At 47.4% G+C, this 19,309-nt stretch overlaps 1 protein-coding gene across 3 annotated transcripts in view; it reads left to right on the top strand.

Annotated features, from left to right (window-relative positions):
* THADA (THADA armadillo repeat containing) overlaps nucleotides 1–19,309 on the top strand; it is a 317,055-nt gene that overhangs the window by 292,068 nt on the left and 5,678 nt on the right. For all 3 annotated transcript variants that reach the window (XM_045771620.2, XM_087863353.1, XM_087863352.1), the window contains one exon: nucleotides 13,549–13,718. In XM_045771620.2, the coding sequence (XP_045627576.2) occupies nucleotides 13,549–13,718 (170 nt within the window). The remainder of the gene's footprint in view (nucleotides 1–13,548; nucleotides 13,719–19,309) is intronic.

Here is a 19,309-nt window from a genome sequence, read left to right as displayed (position 1 = left end):
GTTCACCAAAGAGATGCTGGTAAGCAGAAGAAAGACAGTCTGGGGAAGGGATTGGGTACTAAGGGGTTTAGGGACCACTAGAAGATTGAACTGAGGCAGGGGAAGAATTTAGCAAGAAAGGAACTCAGTTGCCCTGAATAAAGGAATGTGTGAACCTAAAACCCCCGTGGCTGGTACAGCCACTCCGCTGGTGATGGAGGAGTGACGGAGGGGAGCTGTAGACTGATTTATCCTTCCAGCGACGGGGCAGGGGAGCCAGGCAGAAAGATTCCTTCAGGCTGAGGAGTTAGGACTCTCAGCCTTGAGGAGCCACTGAAGGCTTTTATAAAAGGAGGCTTTAGAAGGATCCCCCTGCCTACAGGGTGGAGGGCAGCTTGGAGGAGAGGAATACAAAACCAGAAGCAGGGGGGCTGGTTAGAAGGTTACCACTGGGGGCGCCTGCGTGGCTCAGCCGTTAAGCATTTGCCTTCGGCTCAGGTCATGATCCCAGGGTCCTGGGATCGAGCCCCGCATCGGGCTCCTTGCTTGGCAAGATGCCTGCTTCTTCCTCTCACACTCCCGTTGCTTGTGTTCCCTCTCTCGCTGTCTCTCTCTGTCAAATAAATAAATAAAATCTTTAAAAAAAAAAAAAAAGGTTATCATTGGTCTTAAAGGTAGACCAGTGAGGGTGGTCTTAGGAGCGGCGGTGGGGAGGGAGAGGCGGTGTGCCATCATTAGGACAGCTGCCTGCAGACAGAGGTGAGGGCGGAGGACAAGACGCCCCTGAGAAAACAGGGCAGCCAGTAGCAGGGGGAGGGCTGCAGAGAGGCCCAGGGGCTCTGCGCCCACTGCCAAAGAGTCCAGTCAGGTAAGAGGCGGGAGGGGTGGGTCTAGGGCCAGGGGAAGCTGGCCAGACTATGCCTTCTTGACGGATGACTTAAGTCCGAAATTCTAGCTAAATACACAGTTTTTATCTGGATTATACCAACACTGATTAATTTTCATCAAGAAATTATTTGTAACTCTGTCAAGCCAATTTAATTTCTTAATCCATTTTCTAGATCAGTTAAATCATTTCTAAGGTTCTCCCTTATTTTCTTAGGTATCAGCTCTTTTAGGTATAAATTTAACAATAAAGACATGACGTTTTGGTCAGAAATTTTAGTCAATAAAAAGCGTTTTATATACCTGAGTTTTAGATTTCGGCAGTTGTATTTTTTCTAATGTGTGTTTCCATCGGGTCGCATTTCCCCCCCGGTTGCTGTTGTTATTATCTGCGGTTTTCAGTGTTACTAACAAAATGACTTCTTTGGTCAGTTGTGAATTTTGTCATGTGCTGTTTAGCCATTGTCAGTTTAGTTGTATGTTGGTTATTTTCAGCAGTAACCTTCACGGCTAGATCAAAACATCCTCCAGGTCAAATACAACCCGCTTCTTCCCTGAGTTCTCTTCCTTCTCACCCCCACCCCCACCCTTCCCACCAAAGACTGGTCCCAAAAGGAAAGGAGCAGTGGACTCTTCTGGGCAGTACATTCTGGAGCCTCCGAACACCCAGGCACTCTTCTAGCAGCTAGTTTAAATCCACCCTACCACAGTTTCACCTTTTCTCTTTTTTTTAAGTTGGCTAAAAACCCAACTGGCTCATTGCCCTGTATTCTCTAACTTGTCCTCTCTTCCAAGGCTTTTTGTTGAAGAGAGGTTTTCTGTGGCCTCTCCGTTCACCTCCCTCACCCCAGGCTTCTCCAGCCTCAACCACCCCACTCCCATCAGCCCAGGGCCATGGCCAGCAGATGGTTTCCGATGCCTTAGGGAGGTGGGCAGCAATTCAAGGGAGGCCGGTGGGGAATCCTGGCCACAAGGCACTGATAGGAAAGTACCTCGGGAAGCCTGGGAGTGAACTCAGTTTCAAGATATAAAGTTTCCAGAAACTTCGAAATCACAGGTACTTAACATTTTGAGTGCTGTTTACAAATCTTAAAATTACTTTGTGCGTTCAGGGATCGTATATACCTTGATGAACTTGCTGTATTACCAGGGACTGTTTTTGTTCCACATAGACCTGTAAAAGTCTGAGAGGGAGGATGGGGTACCTATAAAGGAGCTTTCTGGGTTCTGGATAAGGCGAGAAGATGGTAGTGGTCACATCCTCAGGAGACAAAAATTATCTTCCTGAATTTTTCTGACTTCGAATTTCTAGTCTTCAGTTATGCCTCAGGACCGTCTGTACCACTATCTTCCATAGTCCACTAGTGCGTTGGGGGAACTGGGCAAACCCCCATCTTGTGCTCTGCGCCATGTGTCCCATGCCTAGACTGGGCGCGTATTCCAGGGAGTTCTGGCTCCTGGCTGGCACGGCGCCTCGTGCTCACGACAGCTTTGCTGAAATGAATCAGTCATTTGGTTTCTTCCTCTCTCCCACCTCAAGCCCCGAATAAGCTGAAAGGGTTGAGAATGGGAGCGGGGGACCAGGGGGAGAGTAAGGGAGGCGGGTAGTGGTGCTGAGGGTCAGAGAGGCTTAGGAAGAACTCAGAAGGAGCTAGTCAGTCTTCAGAGCTCAGCTGAGAAGAAATTCCCTGTGAGAAAAAGAAGTGAAATAAACTAAAGAAAACTGGAATGACTTCAAGGAAAGGGAAAAGAAAGATGGTAAGATGCAAGCTGGTCACTGAGGAATGTAGAATGTGTCTGCAGAGCCCTTGAACTTTGCCCAGGCAGAGAAGAGGAGGCTGATGGCAAAAGGAGACTTCAAGTTGCCCAGGCGCCCCCAGGAGGGCTTCTCGGTCGGTAGGCATCCTCATTGTACCCCACCTCCTCACTGGCTCATCGGGCAGGGTCAGGGAGATGGGGAGAAGGGCTCAGATTGCCCCTTCCAGGAGGAGTGCTTTGGGGTGAGTGAGCTAGCAGAAAGGAATCAAGCACAAGGTACTTACCTTCCACGAAGAGGTGGAGGTGACCGAGCACTTCGGGAGTCTCAGCAGGGCGACATCACCAAGGAGCAGGCAGAGCACAGGGGAGGTGTGCTGGGGGGCGGGGGGGGGGCAGGGGCTTCTGGGGCGAGGGGCTGCCTTTGCACCTTGCACAATGGCGTCAGGTGTGGGCCGGATGCAGTTGTCCAGAGCATCTCCGGTCTGGACCCAGCTCACTCCTTACCCTGTGACCCCGTCACACACCAGGCCTCCGTTAGCCTGCTCTCGAACAGCCGTGGACAAAGCTCACGTGCACCTTACTCTTCACTGCTGAGCTTCGGAGGTCGCCACAGGGAACAGGACAGTGAGTTGCACACAAAACTGGGTATAACTGCATACCCCGAAAAGTCCGGGTGGGTGGGTGGCGCTCCCCTACTCCCCAGGCTGAATGCCCCTAGGAGAACCCAGGTTTTTTCACCGCCATTGTTGCCGGAGAGTGACGTTGGTTTGAATCCATTCCTCATTCTTTGGTGTGGCTAGAAGTGAACAATTGCAAGCATTTTTATAAGCTTGGAGCTGAGTGTGCTATTAACCAGCGGTAATTGATCTCATCAGCCCCTTTTCGGTGAAGTGTGGCCCTCCCGAGGAGGAAGTGCACACTTTTAACTCCTGTGAAATGCGTATGTGTTTTTATTCATGTTGGCTGTATCCATTTTTAAAATTAGGGGGAAATCTACATCTGTTTACCCAGTGATTTGAGGTGGGCCCACATTTTTTAAATTATAGCTTTTTTAACTTTAAAAATAAAGTTTTTTTAAAAATATATCTTTTCTTTAAAATAAAAACAAAAGCTCTGCCGGATGTTTTTTGGTCTCATGATGGGTCACCAGGAACGCTTACATCGGGCATCTGACTGCATCTGGTCGGCGGGGGGGGGGTCCTCAGTCTTTGGGAGCTGAGTCTGCAGGAGCTTCAGGGAATCCAGGCCATTTATTCCATATGAAAAGGGCTAGAAAATTAAGAAAAAGCAAATTACTAATATTTGAAAGGTTTTTCCCCAGCTATTTTTAGAATTCAAGTGGTGTTTTTATCCTTTCCCTTCAGACCTGGAAAATGTTTGCACCTCCAGACAGAAAGGGCTCTGTGGTCAGCCGTTCATTTCAAGCGGCTGCTTTTCACCTGTTGCCACCTCTCTGCCCAGAGAGCTGAGGAGGAGGCCGAGGGAGCTAGGGGTTGCCTTGCAGCAAAAAGATGAGAGGAGATGAGCTTCTTCTCCTCTGCCCCCAAAACAGACGTAGGCCCTTATTGCCTGATGAACTGAAGAGTTCCGTCCATCCGCCCACCGAACTATTGGCTTGGAGAGACTTCACTGCAGGGACTTTTTACAGTTGTGTAGGGTTGCGGACTCTTTCAGGGGTGAGGCTGGGCTCCTCAACCTCAGCCCTGTTGACATTTAGGGGAGGTATCGTGTGCCTTGTACGGTGGTTTGCAGCACTCCTGGCCTCCACCCACTCCGTGCCAGCCGCCCCACCGCGCCTGACTCGTGACAACCAAAAATGTGTCCGGACGTTGACGGATGTCTCCTGCAGGGCAATATCATCTCTGGATGAGGTTGAGAACCACCAGGTGGAGGGAAGCCATAAGTGAGGTTGAGGTCCCAGAGACTAGCTGAGAGCAGAGGGAATGGGGGTTTCCTGAGCCCAAGGAGAGCTGAATGGGGCGGTGTAGCCACGGCCAGAACCTGGCAACTCATAGGGGAGGTTGCAGGAAAGAAGAACCCAGCTTCTCTCTCTTTCTACCCTCCAGATTCTCAGCATTCCCTCCCCGTTAGATGAATCCCACCAGAAACCACGTGGTAAGGACCCTGGGTGGTGCAGTCCATAAAGGTCAGCCCCCAGGGCACTGAGTGGGGTGCCAAAGGACAAAGAACGGATGGGGGTGCAAACAGAAAAGAATCAGTCTACTCATCCATCCGTATATTCATTCAACGTATATAGGCAGCTTAGCACAATGGTCAAGAATACAGGCTTGGGGCGCCTGGGTGGCACAGTGGTTGAGCATCTGCCTTTGGCTCAGGGCGTGATCCTGGCGTTGTGGGATCGAGCCTCACATCAGGCTCTTCCGCTATGAGCCTGCTTCTTCCTCTCCCACTCCTGGTGCTTGTGTTCCCTCTCTCACTGGCTGTCTCTCTCTCTCTGTCAAATAAATAAATAAAATCTTAAAAAAAAAAAAAAAAAGAATACAGGCTTATATGTGGCCCCTACCACTTCACCTGTGCGATGTTGAACGAGTGACTTCTCTAACCCTCAATAACCTCACATGTAGAATGGCAGCAATAATCCTGTCTGCATATGTGACTGAGTCTTGCAGGTTTTCTATTGGGGAAACGCAAGTCCTAAGTAAATTGCTTAGTACGTGGCTCTAATCAGGTACCAAGTGGACGGTATCTGCTGTGGGCCCAGTGCTGTTTTTTGGATGATCCTGGGAAAAGCAAAGACCTGGGGCTCAGCCACAGAATGCCCTCTCTCACCGTCTGTTAGCACGCTGAGTGCTGTGCAGATATGAGGAGAGAAAGGTCACAGGGGGCTGGAAAAATCTAGACCACAGGACCTGAGCTACGTCCGGAGGGATGAGTAGGCCCGGCTGAGTCAGGATGAGAGAGGATCTATCAGATAGTAGGGATGGTGAGCAAACCGGAGCCTTGAGAGTTGGAGGGAAGGAGAAGGCCCAGAGAGCTCCAGCGGGGGACTGGTGATCAGACAGCTTTGGGAGAGGGTCTTGGTGGTCTCATCTGTGGAAATGAGGGGCTGGCTCAGGACCTGTCCCCTTCCTCAGTAGTCGGGTGTAGGAGTCCTAAACTCACATGGCTACGGGAGTGACTGGGGGAGGCCATAGGATGCCCCGATGCCTCCCATAGGGCCTGGCCATTGCTCTGCTCCACGCATCTCTTACCACATTAAAATGCAGGCCTGGGGGGCGCCTGGGGGGCTCAGTCGTTAAGCATCTGCCTTTGGCTCAGGGCATGATCCCGGGGTCCTGGGATCGAGCCCCATATTAGGCTCCTCTGCTGGGAACCTGCTTCTTCCTCTCCCACTCCCCCCGTTTGTGTTCCCTCTCTTGCTGGCTGTCTCTCTCTGTGTCAAATAAATAAATAAAATCTTTAAAAAATAATAAAATAAAATAAAATGTAGGCCTGGGACACCAGGTGCTGATTCTCTGAATTTTCAAAAGATGCTAGAAATTTGAATTTTTATGAGAAATCTCCTGACTTTAAAAAAAAACCATATCAGCCTACCAGACTTGTGTGGAGACCAAACAGTCCATTTGCACCCCTGTCCAGATGTTTCTGAGGGGCCCTTTGGGGCCTTAGAACCCTTGAGCTGTGTGTTTGGTTTATGTTCTGCCTCCTGTATACTGTCTTTTATTTTATTTTATTTTATTTTTATTTCCTTTTGTGATTTTTTATTATATTATGTTAGTCACCATACAGTACATCCCCGGTTTCCGATGTAAGGCTCGATGATTCATTAGTTGTGTATAACACCCTGTATACTGTCTTTTAATCGATAGCTCCCAGGGCTTAAAAAAAAAAAAACAAAAGAAGAAAAAGAAGTAGGAAGAAGAGGGGTCCACCTGACCCATGTGAAGTCAGAGTTTCCCCTCCAGACTTAACACAGCCAGGCTGGGAGTGGGAGGGAAGGGCTGGCTATAGTCCAGAGGCACCTGCTTGGAGCACTGAGTGGGTGGGCAGGAGTCTCAGTGCTGCCCACGCTCTGGCACTTGACCCCGTGTCCGCTGAGGCCAGGGCTGGAGCTGCCCTTGAGAGCACTGACCAGCACATTTGGTTCTTGGACGAAATTTTTTAAATATTCAGATAAAGAACAGAGACTAATATCACGAATACCCATGTTCCCCCACCCAGCCTTCCTGCTACGTTCTTCAAAACTGGAGAAGCCACCAGTTCTCCAGTTTAGGTACCTCAGGACACAGACCTTCCTCTGAGCCATTTGTCTCAGGTAAGGGTTGTATGGGAGCTCTGTCTAGTGGTAAAGGCTGAGACAATGACCTTTGGCAGAGCCCTGAAGTTCTGTCACTGATTGCCATGCCGGGAAATCTCACCTCTGGCCCTGAGGAGCAGAGAGCCATGGGCTCCAGGGTAGAGGGTCGGGAGAGGCAGGGGGGCGAAGGCGCTCTGGCAGCCTCAGGAAGAGGCGAGTGGCAGAGTCAGCAGTTGAACCAAGCATCAGCCCACACTTGTTTCTCATGACTAAATAAAATACGGCCTCTTGCTCTGCTGAGGGGAAGTGAAGAAGTCTGTGGAGAAGACCAAAAATAATGAAGTTGTCTGGAAACAGCCTAGTGCAACCTTAAAATATTTTCTCTCAGAAAAAAGAAGACACAGTAATTCTCCCTTACTCAAACACTGCCTTTGCCTCCCCAGGCAGCTCCAGCCTGTCTGGCCCTCCGGCTTCCCCTCCAGTTCCCCTGGCAGACGCCCGTCTTCAGGGGCAGGCCTGAGCTTCCTGCTTCTCCCTTTCGTCCCAGCTGTGCATGGCCCCTGATCCTCGCTTGCCCAGTTTTCCCTCCTTGAAGCTCCCTCCAACCACTCTCCACATCTGTTTTCCTTTTACGTTCTTTCATTACTGCTACTCATATCATCAGTCCCCGTCATACACCACTTTGGACTATTTCCTGACCCTTCATGTGTCAGCTCACCGCTGACTACACTCCTCTCTCAGAGAGAAGGGACTGGGGTTTTCCTCATGTTTCTCCTAATGCCTCCCACACACACAGCAGGTGACGATAAGTACTGTGGGCAGATAGAAGCTTGAATTGATGGGTGAATGGGTGGACGGAGAGACATTTGAATGGCAAGGTTGAGAGAGTTCCACAAATGCCTGGAACAGGGTGCTCCAGAGCTGGGGCTGGGAACATTCCACCCATCTCCATTTACTCAACATTTACTGTGCTCACTTGGTCTCTCCTGGGAAGGAAACTTGACCAATGGCCTTAGTCTAGAAGGCATCTCCCCCATGATAACTTTAGAATCGGACTGTGTACTTTTAATCCACGGTCTGAAGCGGTTTTCAAGGTTGGCCCTTGGAACAGGTCAACGTTGGCATTTTCATTTTCATCAGCGTGGCCGAAGACCACCTCGAAGCCTGGGACTTGGGAAGCCTGCCTCTAGCTGGCAGCCCCAAGGCAGGCCTCATCACGGGAGTGGGAAAGAACATTGGGCAGCAGGCCTGTGGGACTCCCCATGCTCGCCTCAGGAGTCTCATCAAGTAAGGGCTTCTGATGGCCAGGTGCCTGCCTTGGCAAAAGAGCCCATGCGGCTGTGGCAGTGGCAAGAGGATGTCCACATTGCAGCAGCCCTGAAGCCCTACCGTCCAAGTTATCCATTCACAAGGGCAGAAGGCAAGCATTAACTAGTTCTAAATGCTGATTCGTTGGGTTTCCAGCTCACTTCCAAATGACCAATGCTAATCCCCCTTCTGTAGGCCTACCGCAGACAAGAGTACGTACCAGCACATCTCACCCATTTGAAGCCCTCCCACAGGGGTCTAGGGCATATTTCACTCTCCCCGTAGCTGTGTACATAAACTTGGTGACCTAAAACGACAGCAATTTATGACCTCATGAGGCCACAAATTAAGGTGTCGGCAGGGCCACGCTTCCTCTGGAGGCTCTAGGGAAGAATCATGCTCTAGAGAATTCCTTGCTTCTTCCAGCCTCCAGAGGCCGGCATCCCTCCAGTCTTTTGGCTTCATATCACCTTTTCTTCCATTTGTCAGGTGTCTCTCTGCTCTCTTATTAGGGTATTTGCGATGGCATTAGGGGCCACCCAGATCATCTAAGATTATTTCCTCATCTCAGTACCATTAACTAAATCACAGCTGCAAAGACCCTTTTTTCAAGTAAGACAACATTCACAGGTTCCACGGCCGGAAGCCATTTTTTGGCCTGCCACATTCCCCATGTCCCCTGGCCCAAGATAATTCACATACCACAAAATTCACCAAAGTAAAGCCTACAAATATACACATTTTAGTATATTCACAAGGTTGTGCAACCATCACCACCGTGTAATTCCAGAACATTTTCATCAACCCAAAAAAGAAATCCTGTTTCTATCAGTAGTCATTCCTCAGTCTCCCCATTCTCCAACCTCTGGCAGCCATTAATACACTTTTTGTCTCTGTGATTCGCCTAGTCTGGATATTTCACATAAGTAGAATCATACAATACATGGTCTTTTGTGTCTGGCTTCTTTCACTTAGCATGTTTCCAAGGCTCACCTGTGGTGTAGCCTGAACCGGTGCTTTCGCCCTTTCTGTGACTAAATAACATTCCATTGTACGGATGTACATTTTATTTATCCATCCCTTGCTTGATGGACGTTTGATTGTTTCTGCATATTGGCTAGTATGAACATTCACAAGTACAAGTTTTTGTGAGGACATATCGCTTTTATTTCTCTGAGGTATATGCCTTGGAGTGAGGAAAACCTCAAGACTAGTTCCCAAAATGGCTGCACCATTTTCTATCCCCACCAGCAGTGTCTGAGAGTTCCAACTTCTCCATATTTTCACCAAAACTTATTATCTGCCTTTTGTATTATAGTTCTCCTCATGGTTGTGAAGTGGTATTTCACTGTGGTTTTGAGTTGCATTTTCCTGATGGTTAATGATGCCGACCATCTTTTCCTACGTTTATTGGTCATTTGTGGATCTTCTCTGGAGAAATGTCTGTTCAGAGCCTTTGCACATATTTTCATTGGGTTATCTTTTTATTATTTCGCTTTAAGAGTGCCCTATGTATTCTAAATATACATCGCTTGTCAGATAAGGGATTTGAAGATATATTCTCCAGCTCTGTGAGTTGTCGTCACTTTGTTAATGATATCCTTTGGAGCGCAAAAGTTTGCAGTTCTGATGAAGTCTAACCTTTCTTTTGTTGCTTGGGCTTTTGATGTCTTACTTAAGAAACCATTGCCTAATCCAAGATCACAAAGCTTCACTTCTGTATTTTCTTCTATGTGTTTTATGGTTTTAGCTCTTAAATGTAGGTCTTTAATCCATTTTGAGTCCATTTTTGTATATGCTGTGAGGTGGATCCAGCTTCATTCTTTGCCTGTGGATGGGTACCCAGATGTCCCAGCTTGAAAAAACTGTTGAGGGGCGCCTGGGTGGCTCTGTCGTTAAGCGTCTGCCTTTGGCTCAGGGCGTGATCCCGGCGTTCTGGGATCGAGCCCCGCATCAGGCTCCTCCACAGGAAGCCTGCTTCTTCCTCTCCCACTCCCGCTGCTTGTGTTCCCTCTCTCGCTGGCTGTCTCTCTGTCAAATAAATAAATAAAATCTTAAAAAAAAAAAAAAAAAGAAAAGAAAAGAAAAGAAAAGAAAAAACTGTTGAAAAAACTGTTCTTTCCCTACCGTGAATTGTTTTGGCAGTCTTGTCAAGCAAAAAAAAAAATCAATGGAATGTAAGTGTGAGGGTTTATTTCTGGAATCTCCGTTCTATTCCATTGATCCATATATCTGCCCTTATGCCAGCACCGCACTGTCTTGTTACTGTAGCTTTGTAGTAAGTTTTAAAATCAGGAAGTGTGGGGGCGCCTGGGTGGCACAGCGGTTAAGCGTCTGCCTTCGGCTCAGGCCGTGATCCCGGCGTTATGGGATCGAGCCCCACGTCAGGCTCCTCCACTATGAGCCTGCTTCTTCCTCTCCCACTCCCCCTGCTTGTGTTCCCTCTCTCGCTGGCTGTCTCTATCTCTGTCAAATAAATAAATAAATAAAAATAAAAATAAAAATCAGGAAGTGTGTGTCTTCCAGTTCTGTTGTGTTTTTCCAGATTGTTCAGCTGTTCTGAACATGCGGCAGATTCTTCAGACACACTGGTTGCTTGGTCACTTGCTTTCTGGTTTCCTTGATGGAAACTGTGAGAGCCTGGCTGGCCTGCATGGTTAAGCTAAAAAACTCCTCTCCCACTCTTCTGCCTCCCTTCACAAGGCTTTTGGCCAGTAGAGATCTGGGTTGTTTGGGCCAAGCCATCCTAGTTCAGGGCAAAGTCAGAAAAGAGGAAACTTGATGGGGTTCATCTGGCCCATCAAGCCCATTTAAATCCAGCTAATTCCCCCCCTCCCCCCACCCAGCTTTCTTTCCCCTTCCTTCTTCATCTGGCAGAGCCAGTATTTGGACAGTTCTAATTCTGTCTGGATCCACTTCTAGCCAAATCCCACCAACACTCCTCTGTGCCTCTGTCATGCCCGTCACTCTTCTGCCACTTCCTAAGCACCATTCATGACACAATGGTTCGGGATGGGGGACGTCTGTCCTATCGGGTGGGGCAAGTGCAGCAGGCCTTCCTGGCGGCATCATGAATAGAAGCGATAAAGCCAGCTGTGACTTCTTCATCTCCGTTGGCTGTTTCTCCGTGGCCTCCCTGCGGGGTAGGGCAGCCTCTGGGCTGAGGCAGACTTAGCTCACTGCCGCCACTGCTCACTTTGCAAGCTTAGATCCGTTCCCCACGAGCATAGCTTCCTCATTGGTTAAACAAGGATGCCTCCCTGCTCGTGTGGGACCAATAAGGGTTAGATAGGCCAGTGTTCATTATTATCAACAGTAATCCTAGGTAACCATTTCGTGAATGCTTTCTTTGTGGCAGCCCCTATGTTAGTGTTCAAACTAAATCAAGTCGGGGGCAAAGGAAAAGATTTCATGATCTCCCGAGTCACACACTAGAATGTTCTGAGCATCTGCTATGTGTTTAATCGATTCTATGCTGGTCTTCATGTGTATTTTCAATTCTTTGAGGTATGAAAGATGCTAATTAATTGTACCACCTCCCCATACAGATTCGAAACCCTCTGAGAACTACACAGAGGAGTCCGGTAGAGATAAAAATAGAGCTTATACTGCAGATAAAGGCTGGACCAACACATGGCCCAGACCTACAGCCAAAATGCACATTTGTTCTCTGCTTCTCTCCCATACCCCTCTTCTTTTTCTTTTGCCTGGGTTAAATCCTGGTTCCAGGCAGCAGAGGCAGCAGCCTGGGGAGCAGAGGCATTTAAGGGGCAGGTGTCCTGGAGGATTGATTTGGGGACGGTGACATCAGTCTTGGGGCTGCTTCTGTGAGTCTAGGCTCTGCTGGGCGGGCTCCAGGTAGTACTGACCCTGCTGCGGGGTCACCAACCCTGCTTATCTCACTGGGAAGACCTATATGTCTGGAATGTTGGTTCTAATTCTCCAAATCTGTGTTCCGCAGGCACCATGAAACATTTTGCCCATTCTGATTATTTATAGCCACTTAAAGTTCTGTGACTGTACACAAGTAGGTTAATCTGAGCTCAGGATTCCGCACCTGTGGAGTAGGGATGGCAATACCCAACCCATAGGATGTCAAAGGAGTGGACAGAAAGTACTTGGTTAGGACCTGGCACATAATAGGCCCTTGGGGGTGGACAGTGGGGGGGGGGGCTTCCTCCTTGGCCTGGTTCAGTACCGTGAGAACTCAAGCTTTCAGTCCGGACTCTGAGTCTTCTCCCCCCCACCCCCATGTGCTGAGCAAGTCTCTGGATGCCAGCGGTCAGGACCAGGTCTGTGTGCTGGAGTTGGAGATGTGGGTTAGGGAACAATGAGGCCTCAATAGCAGTGGGTCATCAAAAGACAGGCCCTGGTGCATGGAGGGATCCAAAGAGGTTCGTTTGGTGGTAGTATTGCAGTCCCATGTCTCAGACCTCCTCCAAGTTGGGGGTGGGAGGCCTTGCGTTGTTAGCGGAAGTGTCAACACCCAGAGCCTCTCTTCAAACCCATATTTAGGACTGTCTAAGGCAAAATGATGAAGTAAGCAATGGTTTCCCCAAGGCACCCGCTTCCTCTTTCTGCACCCCATTCTACTCTTTCCGCACCCTTTCCCAGCCAGCGAGGAAGACAGGGGTCTGAAAAACGAATTCTGAAGCAAAATATGAGCCAAATCCAGCTTGCCACCTGCTGTCGTACAGCCTATGAACTACAGGTGGTTTTTCTGTTTGTAAATGGTTGGGAAAAGATCAAAAGAATATTTTATGACATGTGAAAACTACATGAAATTCAAATTTTAATGGAACATAAATAAAGTTTCCATATTGTCCGTGGCTGCTTTCAGCAGAGTTGAGGAGTTGTGACAGAAACCTGAAGACCCCTAAAGTCTAAAATATTTATTCTCTGACCCTTTAAGAAAAAGCTTGCTGAGGCCCTGCTCTAAAATGGTAAGAGGCTTATGTGTCATATGGCTGGCAGGATTTGCTTTCGGAGGGAGGCGCAAACCAGTGGAATTCAGGCGTTGTGGCGGGCCTGCAGAGGAGACCCCCGGTACAAAGCTGTCCTGAGATCCTTCCAGTTATACTAGATGGGCTGACAGGAGCTCAATTTCTCATCTTGCAGGTGGACTTGCTTCTGACCACACAGGGGTTGGGGGCATGGAAATGGTGGGGTTCGGGCCTCTGACTCCTTCCAGCAGAATGAAATGGATTAATAACCTCTGAGGAGCCTATCCCAGCCGCCTCCCTGCAGGCCGGTGGCAGTGATTTGACCTGAGGCCCTGCCCGTTCCCAGAGTCCTGCGGAGCCTCCCTGGGCTGGCCCTGAGCCACACATTCACCGCTCGCCTCTCTTTCGTTTCCACAGAATTTGCCTTCTGCCAGGTGGACGCTTCGATTGCACTGACTCTGGCCCTGGCTGTGCTGTGTGACCTGCTCCAGCAGTGGGACCAGCTGGCCCCTGGACTCCCAGTCCTGCTGGGATGGCTGTTGGGAGAAGGTGATGATTTTGTGGCCCGTGTGGAAAGCACGCATCAGGTAATCCTAGGTTCTCGGGGCAGTGGAGGTGGAATCAGAATGGTGGCCCGAACCCACTAGATGCAGCACATCAGGCTTGCTTAGGCTTCACGTGCCTGCTGAAAGTGTCCTTTGGATGCTCAGGTGCAGTTCACTAGCTAATTAGGAAGGTCTCCAAATGACCACAGCAGCCTGCTAGATGCTGCTGGGGGTGCCGGGGCAGTTCTCATGCTGACTTTTGGGGTTCCAGTGGTAAGTCTTCACATCACCAGGGGAGAGGACTTTGAAAGAGACTCCTGGGTTTCTGAAGCCAGTGGGCATGCCCCACCCCCTACACTCCACCATGGCCCAGCTAAAGCCAGCAGCCATGTCTGCTCCACACCCAGGATACCCCTTGATTGCCTGGCACTGATGGCCAAGGGAGCTGGCATCCTGAACTCCGCAGGAAAATAGTGATCAGGAAGACCGTTCCTGGCACTCTATCACCCCCAGGGCACTGCACAGACGGCAGACTGAAACACAACCCCAGTCTGCATGGGAAAAAAGGCTGTTTACTTAGCCTGGAACTTCAGCCTGAGGGACAGGCTTTAGGTTTCCCACACATCTAGAGGCTCAGGAGGCGTTCCCAGGGAACATAAGCAGGAGGTGACATCCTTACATGCCCCCTTGGCCTTGCCTCAACTCCATGAGACCTCCCAGAAAAAAGCTAATACATTCATCTGGAGCCCCAGTTTTTGCAACAGTTGCCCAGGGGACACCTCCGGATCTCCTGGTCTGGAGGCTAGCAAGGATTACAGTTGCCACCCCACAGTACTGTATATATTTTAGAAGCTGCTGCAGAAGGGTCTGGCTTCATATCATCCTGAAAGCAGGTGCTAAATAAGATTCCTCCCCTTGGAACACTGACCGGTCTTGGCACACCCTCAACAACAGGGACATATTAAGAATAAATCAGGCGGTTTAGACAATCAGAACGGTTCAAGAGACAACCAAGAACTAGGGCAAGGTTGACGGAGAAGTTTCACCACCCACAAGGCCACCCACTCAAGACAGAGAGGTGGCTGCTTTGCCTAATACGCAGAAGGGAACACAGAGTCAAGCAAAATGAGGAAACAGAAATATGTTCCAAATGGAAGAACAAAAAAAACCTCAGAAAAAGACCTTAATGATATAGAGATAAGGAATCCAGCTGATAAAGGATTCAAAGTAATGGCCATAAAGAATCTCACCGGGGCGCCTGCGTGACTCAGTCCGTTAAGCATCTGCCTTCAGTTCAGGTCATGATCTCAGGGTCCTGGTATTGAGTCCCACTTCAGGCTCTCTGCTCAGCGTGGGGTCTGCTTCTCCCTCTCACTCTCCCTTTGTGTTCTCCCTCTCTCTCTCAAATAAATAAATAAATAAATAAATAAATAAAATCTTTAAAAAAAAAAAAAGGAGTTCACTGAACTTGGGAGAAGAAAGGATGAACACAGTGAGAACTTCAACAAAGAGAAAATATAAGAAAGTATCAAATACAAGGCACAGAGCCAAAGAATACTGAATAACTGAACTGAGAAACCCTAGAAGGGCTCAGTAGTAGACTGGATGAAACAGAAGAATGGATCAGCGAGCTGGAAGACAAAACAACGGAGCTCATCCAGCCAGAGCTGCAAAAAGGAAAGCAAACTTTAAAAATGAAGATAACTTAAGAGAGCTATGAGACAGCATCAGGTGGAGTGACATTCACATGAGAGGGGTCCCAGAAGGAGAACAGAGAAAGGGGCAGAAAACTAATTTGAAGAAACATGGCTGAAAACTTCCCTAGCCTGGAAATAGAAACAGTAATCCAGGCCCAGGGAAGCCCAAAGAATCCCAAAGAAGATGAACCTAAAGAGATGGACGCCAAGACACGTCATAGTTAAACTGTCAGAAGTTAAAGAGAGAATCCAGGGCCACCTGGGTGGCACAGCGGTTAAGCGTCTGCCTTCAGCTCAGGGTGTGATCCCGGCATTCTGGGATCGAGCCCCACATCAGGCTCCTCCACTGGGAGCCTGCTTCTTCCTCTCCCACTCCCCCTGCTTGTGTTCCCTCTCTCGCTGGCTGTCTCTACCTCTGTAGAATAAATAAATAAAATCTTTAAAAAAAAAAAAAAAAGAAGTTAAAGATAGAATCTTAAAAGCAGCAAGAGAAAAACAAATTATTACGTACAAGGGAAACCCCAGAAGGCTACTGGCAGATTTCTCGGCAGTGATTTTGCAGACCAGAAGGGAGTGGCATGACATACTCAAAACCTTCCAACCAAGAATACTGTACCTGGCAAGGTTATCATTCAGGATGGAAGAGGAAAGAGTTTCCCAGATAAGCAAAAACTGAAGTAATTGTCACCACTAATCTGGGCGTAGAAATGTTAAAGGACTTCTTTAAGTTGAAAAGAAATGGCACTAATTAAGATGGGATAAGGGGAACTCGGACTGCCACCCCATCCAAAGCCCCTGACCAGCAGGAAGTAGCTACAACAGGTCGTCACCCTTCTTCCCTAACAGTAGTTACAGTTACCTCTTCGGAGGGGGGAATGATGAAGGACAGCTGGAAGGCGGGCAGGCAGGGACAAGCCCCACCCCAACCCCAGCCCTAAGAGGAAACCACCCTTAAAAGGATTTTACACCACCCTGGAAGGAGCCCTCCACCCTTTCCCATATGATAGATTGGTGACAAAAATCTGATTGGATGATAGGCGCAGGGAGGGTTAATCAACCCACCAACAAGCCCATAGAAACCCTTTGACTTAGAAAGGACAGTGGCAACCCCCTCACTTCTCAGGCCCCCTCCCTCCTTGGGAGCTTTGTACTATCACTTTGCTATCACTCAAAAACCTGGCTTTGCTGCCCACCAAAAAAAAAGGCACTAATTAATTACAAGAAAACTTATGAAAGTAAAAATCCCACTGGAAAAGGTAAATATATAGTAAAGGTAGTAGATTAATCACTTACAAAGCTACTTGGAAGGTGAAAAGAAAAAATTCAGTAAAATGAACTAAAACTACAAAAATTAAAGGAAACATAAAAAGATGTAAAATATGACATCAAAAACATAAAATAGGGCGCCTGGGTGGCACAGCGGTTAAGCGTCTGCCTTCGGCTCAGGGCGTGATCCCGGCGTTGTGGGATCGAGCCCCACATCAGGCTCTTCCGCTATGAGCCTGCTTCTTCCTCTCCCACTCCCCCTGGTTGTGTTCCCTCTCTCGCTGGCTGTCTCTCTCTCTCTGTCAAATAAATAAATAAAATCTTTAAAAAAAAAAAAAAACATAAAATAGAGGGAGTACAAATGTAGAATTCTGGGATATATTCAAATTCAAGTTGCTGTCAACCTAAAATAGATGGTTATAGACATAGGATGGTATATATGAACATCACAGTAAGTCCAAAGCAAAAACTTACTGTAAATACACAAGGAAAATGAGGAAGGAATCTAAACACTAAAGAAAGTCATCAAACCACAAGAGAAGAATGAAAGAGAAGAAGAAAGGAACATACAGGACCTACAAGACAGCCAGCAAATAGTCAACAAAATGGCAATAAGCAGATACCTATCAATAATTACTTTAAATGTAAATGGACTAATTCTCCAATCAAAGACATAGAGTGGGTAAATGAATTTAAAAAAAAAAAAAAGATACATCTGTATACTGCCTACAAGAGACTTCAGAAGTAAGGACACACGCAGCCCAAAAGTGAAGGGATGGAGAATTATATTCCATACAAATGGAAACAAGAAGAAGGCTGGTACAGCTATATAGCTATATTCATATCAGACAAAATAGACTTTGGAACAAAGACTATAATAAAAGAGAAAGAGGGCCACCATATTGATAAAAGGGTCAATCCAGCAAGAATATATAACATTTATAAATATTATACACCCAACATAGGAGCACCAAAATATATAGAGCAAATAGTAACAGACCTAAAGGGAGAAATTATGAGTAATGCGATAATAGTAGGGGACTTTAACATCCCACTGACATCAATGGATAGGTCATCCAACCAAAATTAATAAGGAAATGTTGGCCTTAAACAATACATTAGGCCACATGGACTTTAATAGATCTATACAGAACATCCCATCCAAAGCAGGAGAATACACATTCTTCTCAAGGGCACATGGAACATTCTCCAGGGTAGATCACATGTTAGGCCACAAAACAAATCTCAGTAAATACAAGAAGATAAAACTCATGTCAAGCATCTTTTCTGACCACAATGGTATGAAATTAGAAATCAATTACAAGAAGAAAACTGGAAAAACTACAAATATGTGGAAATTAAACAACATGTTACTGAACAACTATTGGGTCATAGAAGAAATCAAAGGAGAAATTAAAACACCTAGAAACATGGGGCGCCTGGGTGGCTCAGTCGTTAAGCGTCTACCTTTGGCCCAGGGCATGATCCCAGGGTCCTGGGATCGAGCCTCACATCAGGCTCCCTGCTCCGCTGGGCTCCGCTGGGAGCCGCTGGGAGCCTGCTTCTTCCTCTCCCACTCCCCCTGCTTGTGTTCCCTCTCTCACTGGCTGTGTGTCTCTCTCTCTCTGTCAAATAAATAAATAAAATCTTTAAAAAAAAAAAAAACACCTAGAAACAAATGAAAACAGAAACACAACATACCAAAATCTATGGGCTGCAGAAAAAGTGGTTCTAAGAGGGAAGTTCAAGTGATAAATGCCTATGATCAAGAAACAAGAAAGATCTCAAATAAACAACCTAACTTTATACCTCAAGGGATCAGAAAAAGAAGAACAAAACCCAAAATTAGGAGGAGGAAGGAAATAATAAAGATCAGAGCGGAAATAAATGAAATAGAGACTAAAAAAAGACAATAGAAAACATCAATGAAACTAAAAGCTGGTTCTTTGAAAAGATAAACAAAATAGACAAACCTTTAGCTAGACTGACCAAGAAAAAGAGAGGGCTCAAATAAATAAAATCAGAAATGAAAGAGGTGAGGTTACAGCTGATACCATAGAAATACAAAGGATCGTAGGAGACTGCTGTGAATTGGATGACTGTGCCAAGGATGTGTCTTGGGCAGGTGGAGGGGGGATGGGAGGTGTATATAGGAAGACAGGGAAGCCCTTCCCTCCTCACTCTGCGCTTCTGAAGCAAACATTTCACTAAATAATACTTTATAACACATAGCGCTGATGTTTCTGAGCCATTTTTTTTTTTTAACTGGTTGCAATCGATATTGATTTCGTGACCTCTGAAAGGTTACAACTTGCAGTATGAAAATCACTCTCCCATAGACCTACCAACTTGGTCAGTGAATGCAGTTGACTAGCAGTTATTGTGGGTTTTGTGTAAAGGTTATGGAGAAACACCTTTGTAAAAAAATACTATGATTCTAAAAATTGGTTGATAAAACTGAGGATTTAGGGGCGCCTGGGTGGCACAGCAGTTAAGCGTCTGCCTTCAGCTCAGGGCGTGATCCCAGCGTTATGGGATCGAGCCCCACATCAGGCTCCTCCGCTATGAGCCTGCTTCTTCCTCTCCCACTCCCCCTGCTTGTGTTCCCTCTCTTGCTGGCTGTCTCTCTGTCAAATAAATAAATAAAATCTTAAAAAAAAAAAAAGAAAG

This window comes from Ursus americanus, chromosome 7 (assembly GCF_024610735.1).
Source record: "Ursus americanus isolate L20-20 chromosome 7, mUrsAme1.1.p, whole genome shotgun sequence".
Lineage (NCBI taxonomy): Eukaryota > Metazoa > Chordata > Mammalia > Carnivora > Ursidae > Ursus > Ursus americanus.
The sequence above is the reverse complement of the archived record's forward strand: the minus strand, read 5'-3'. Positions and strand labels throughout refer to the sequence as shown.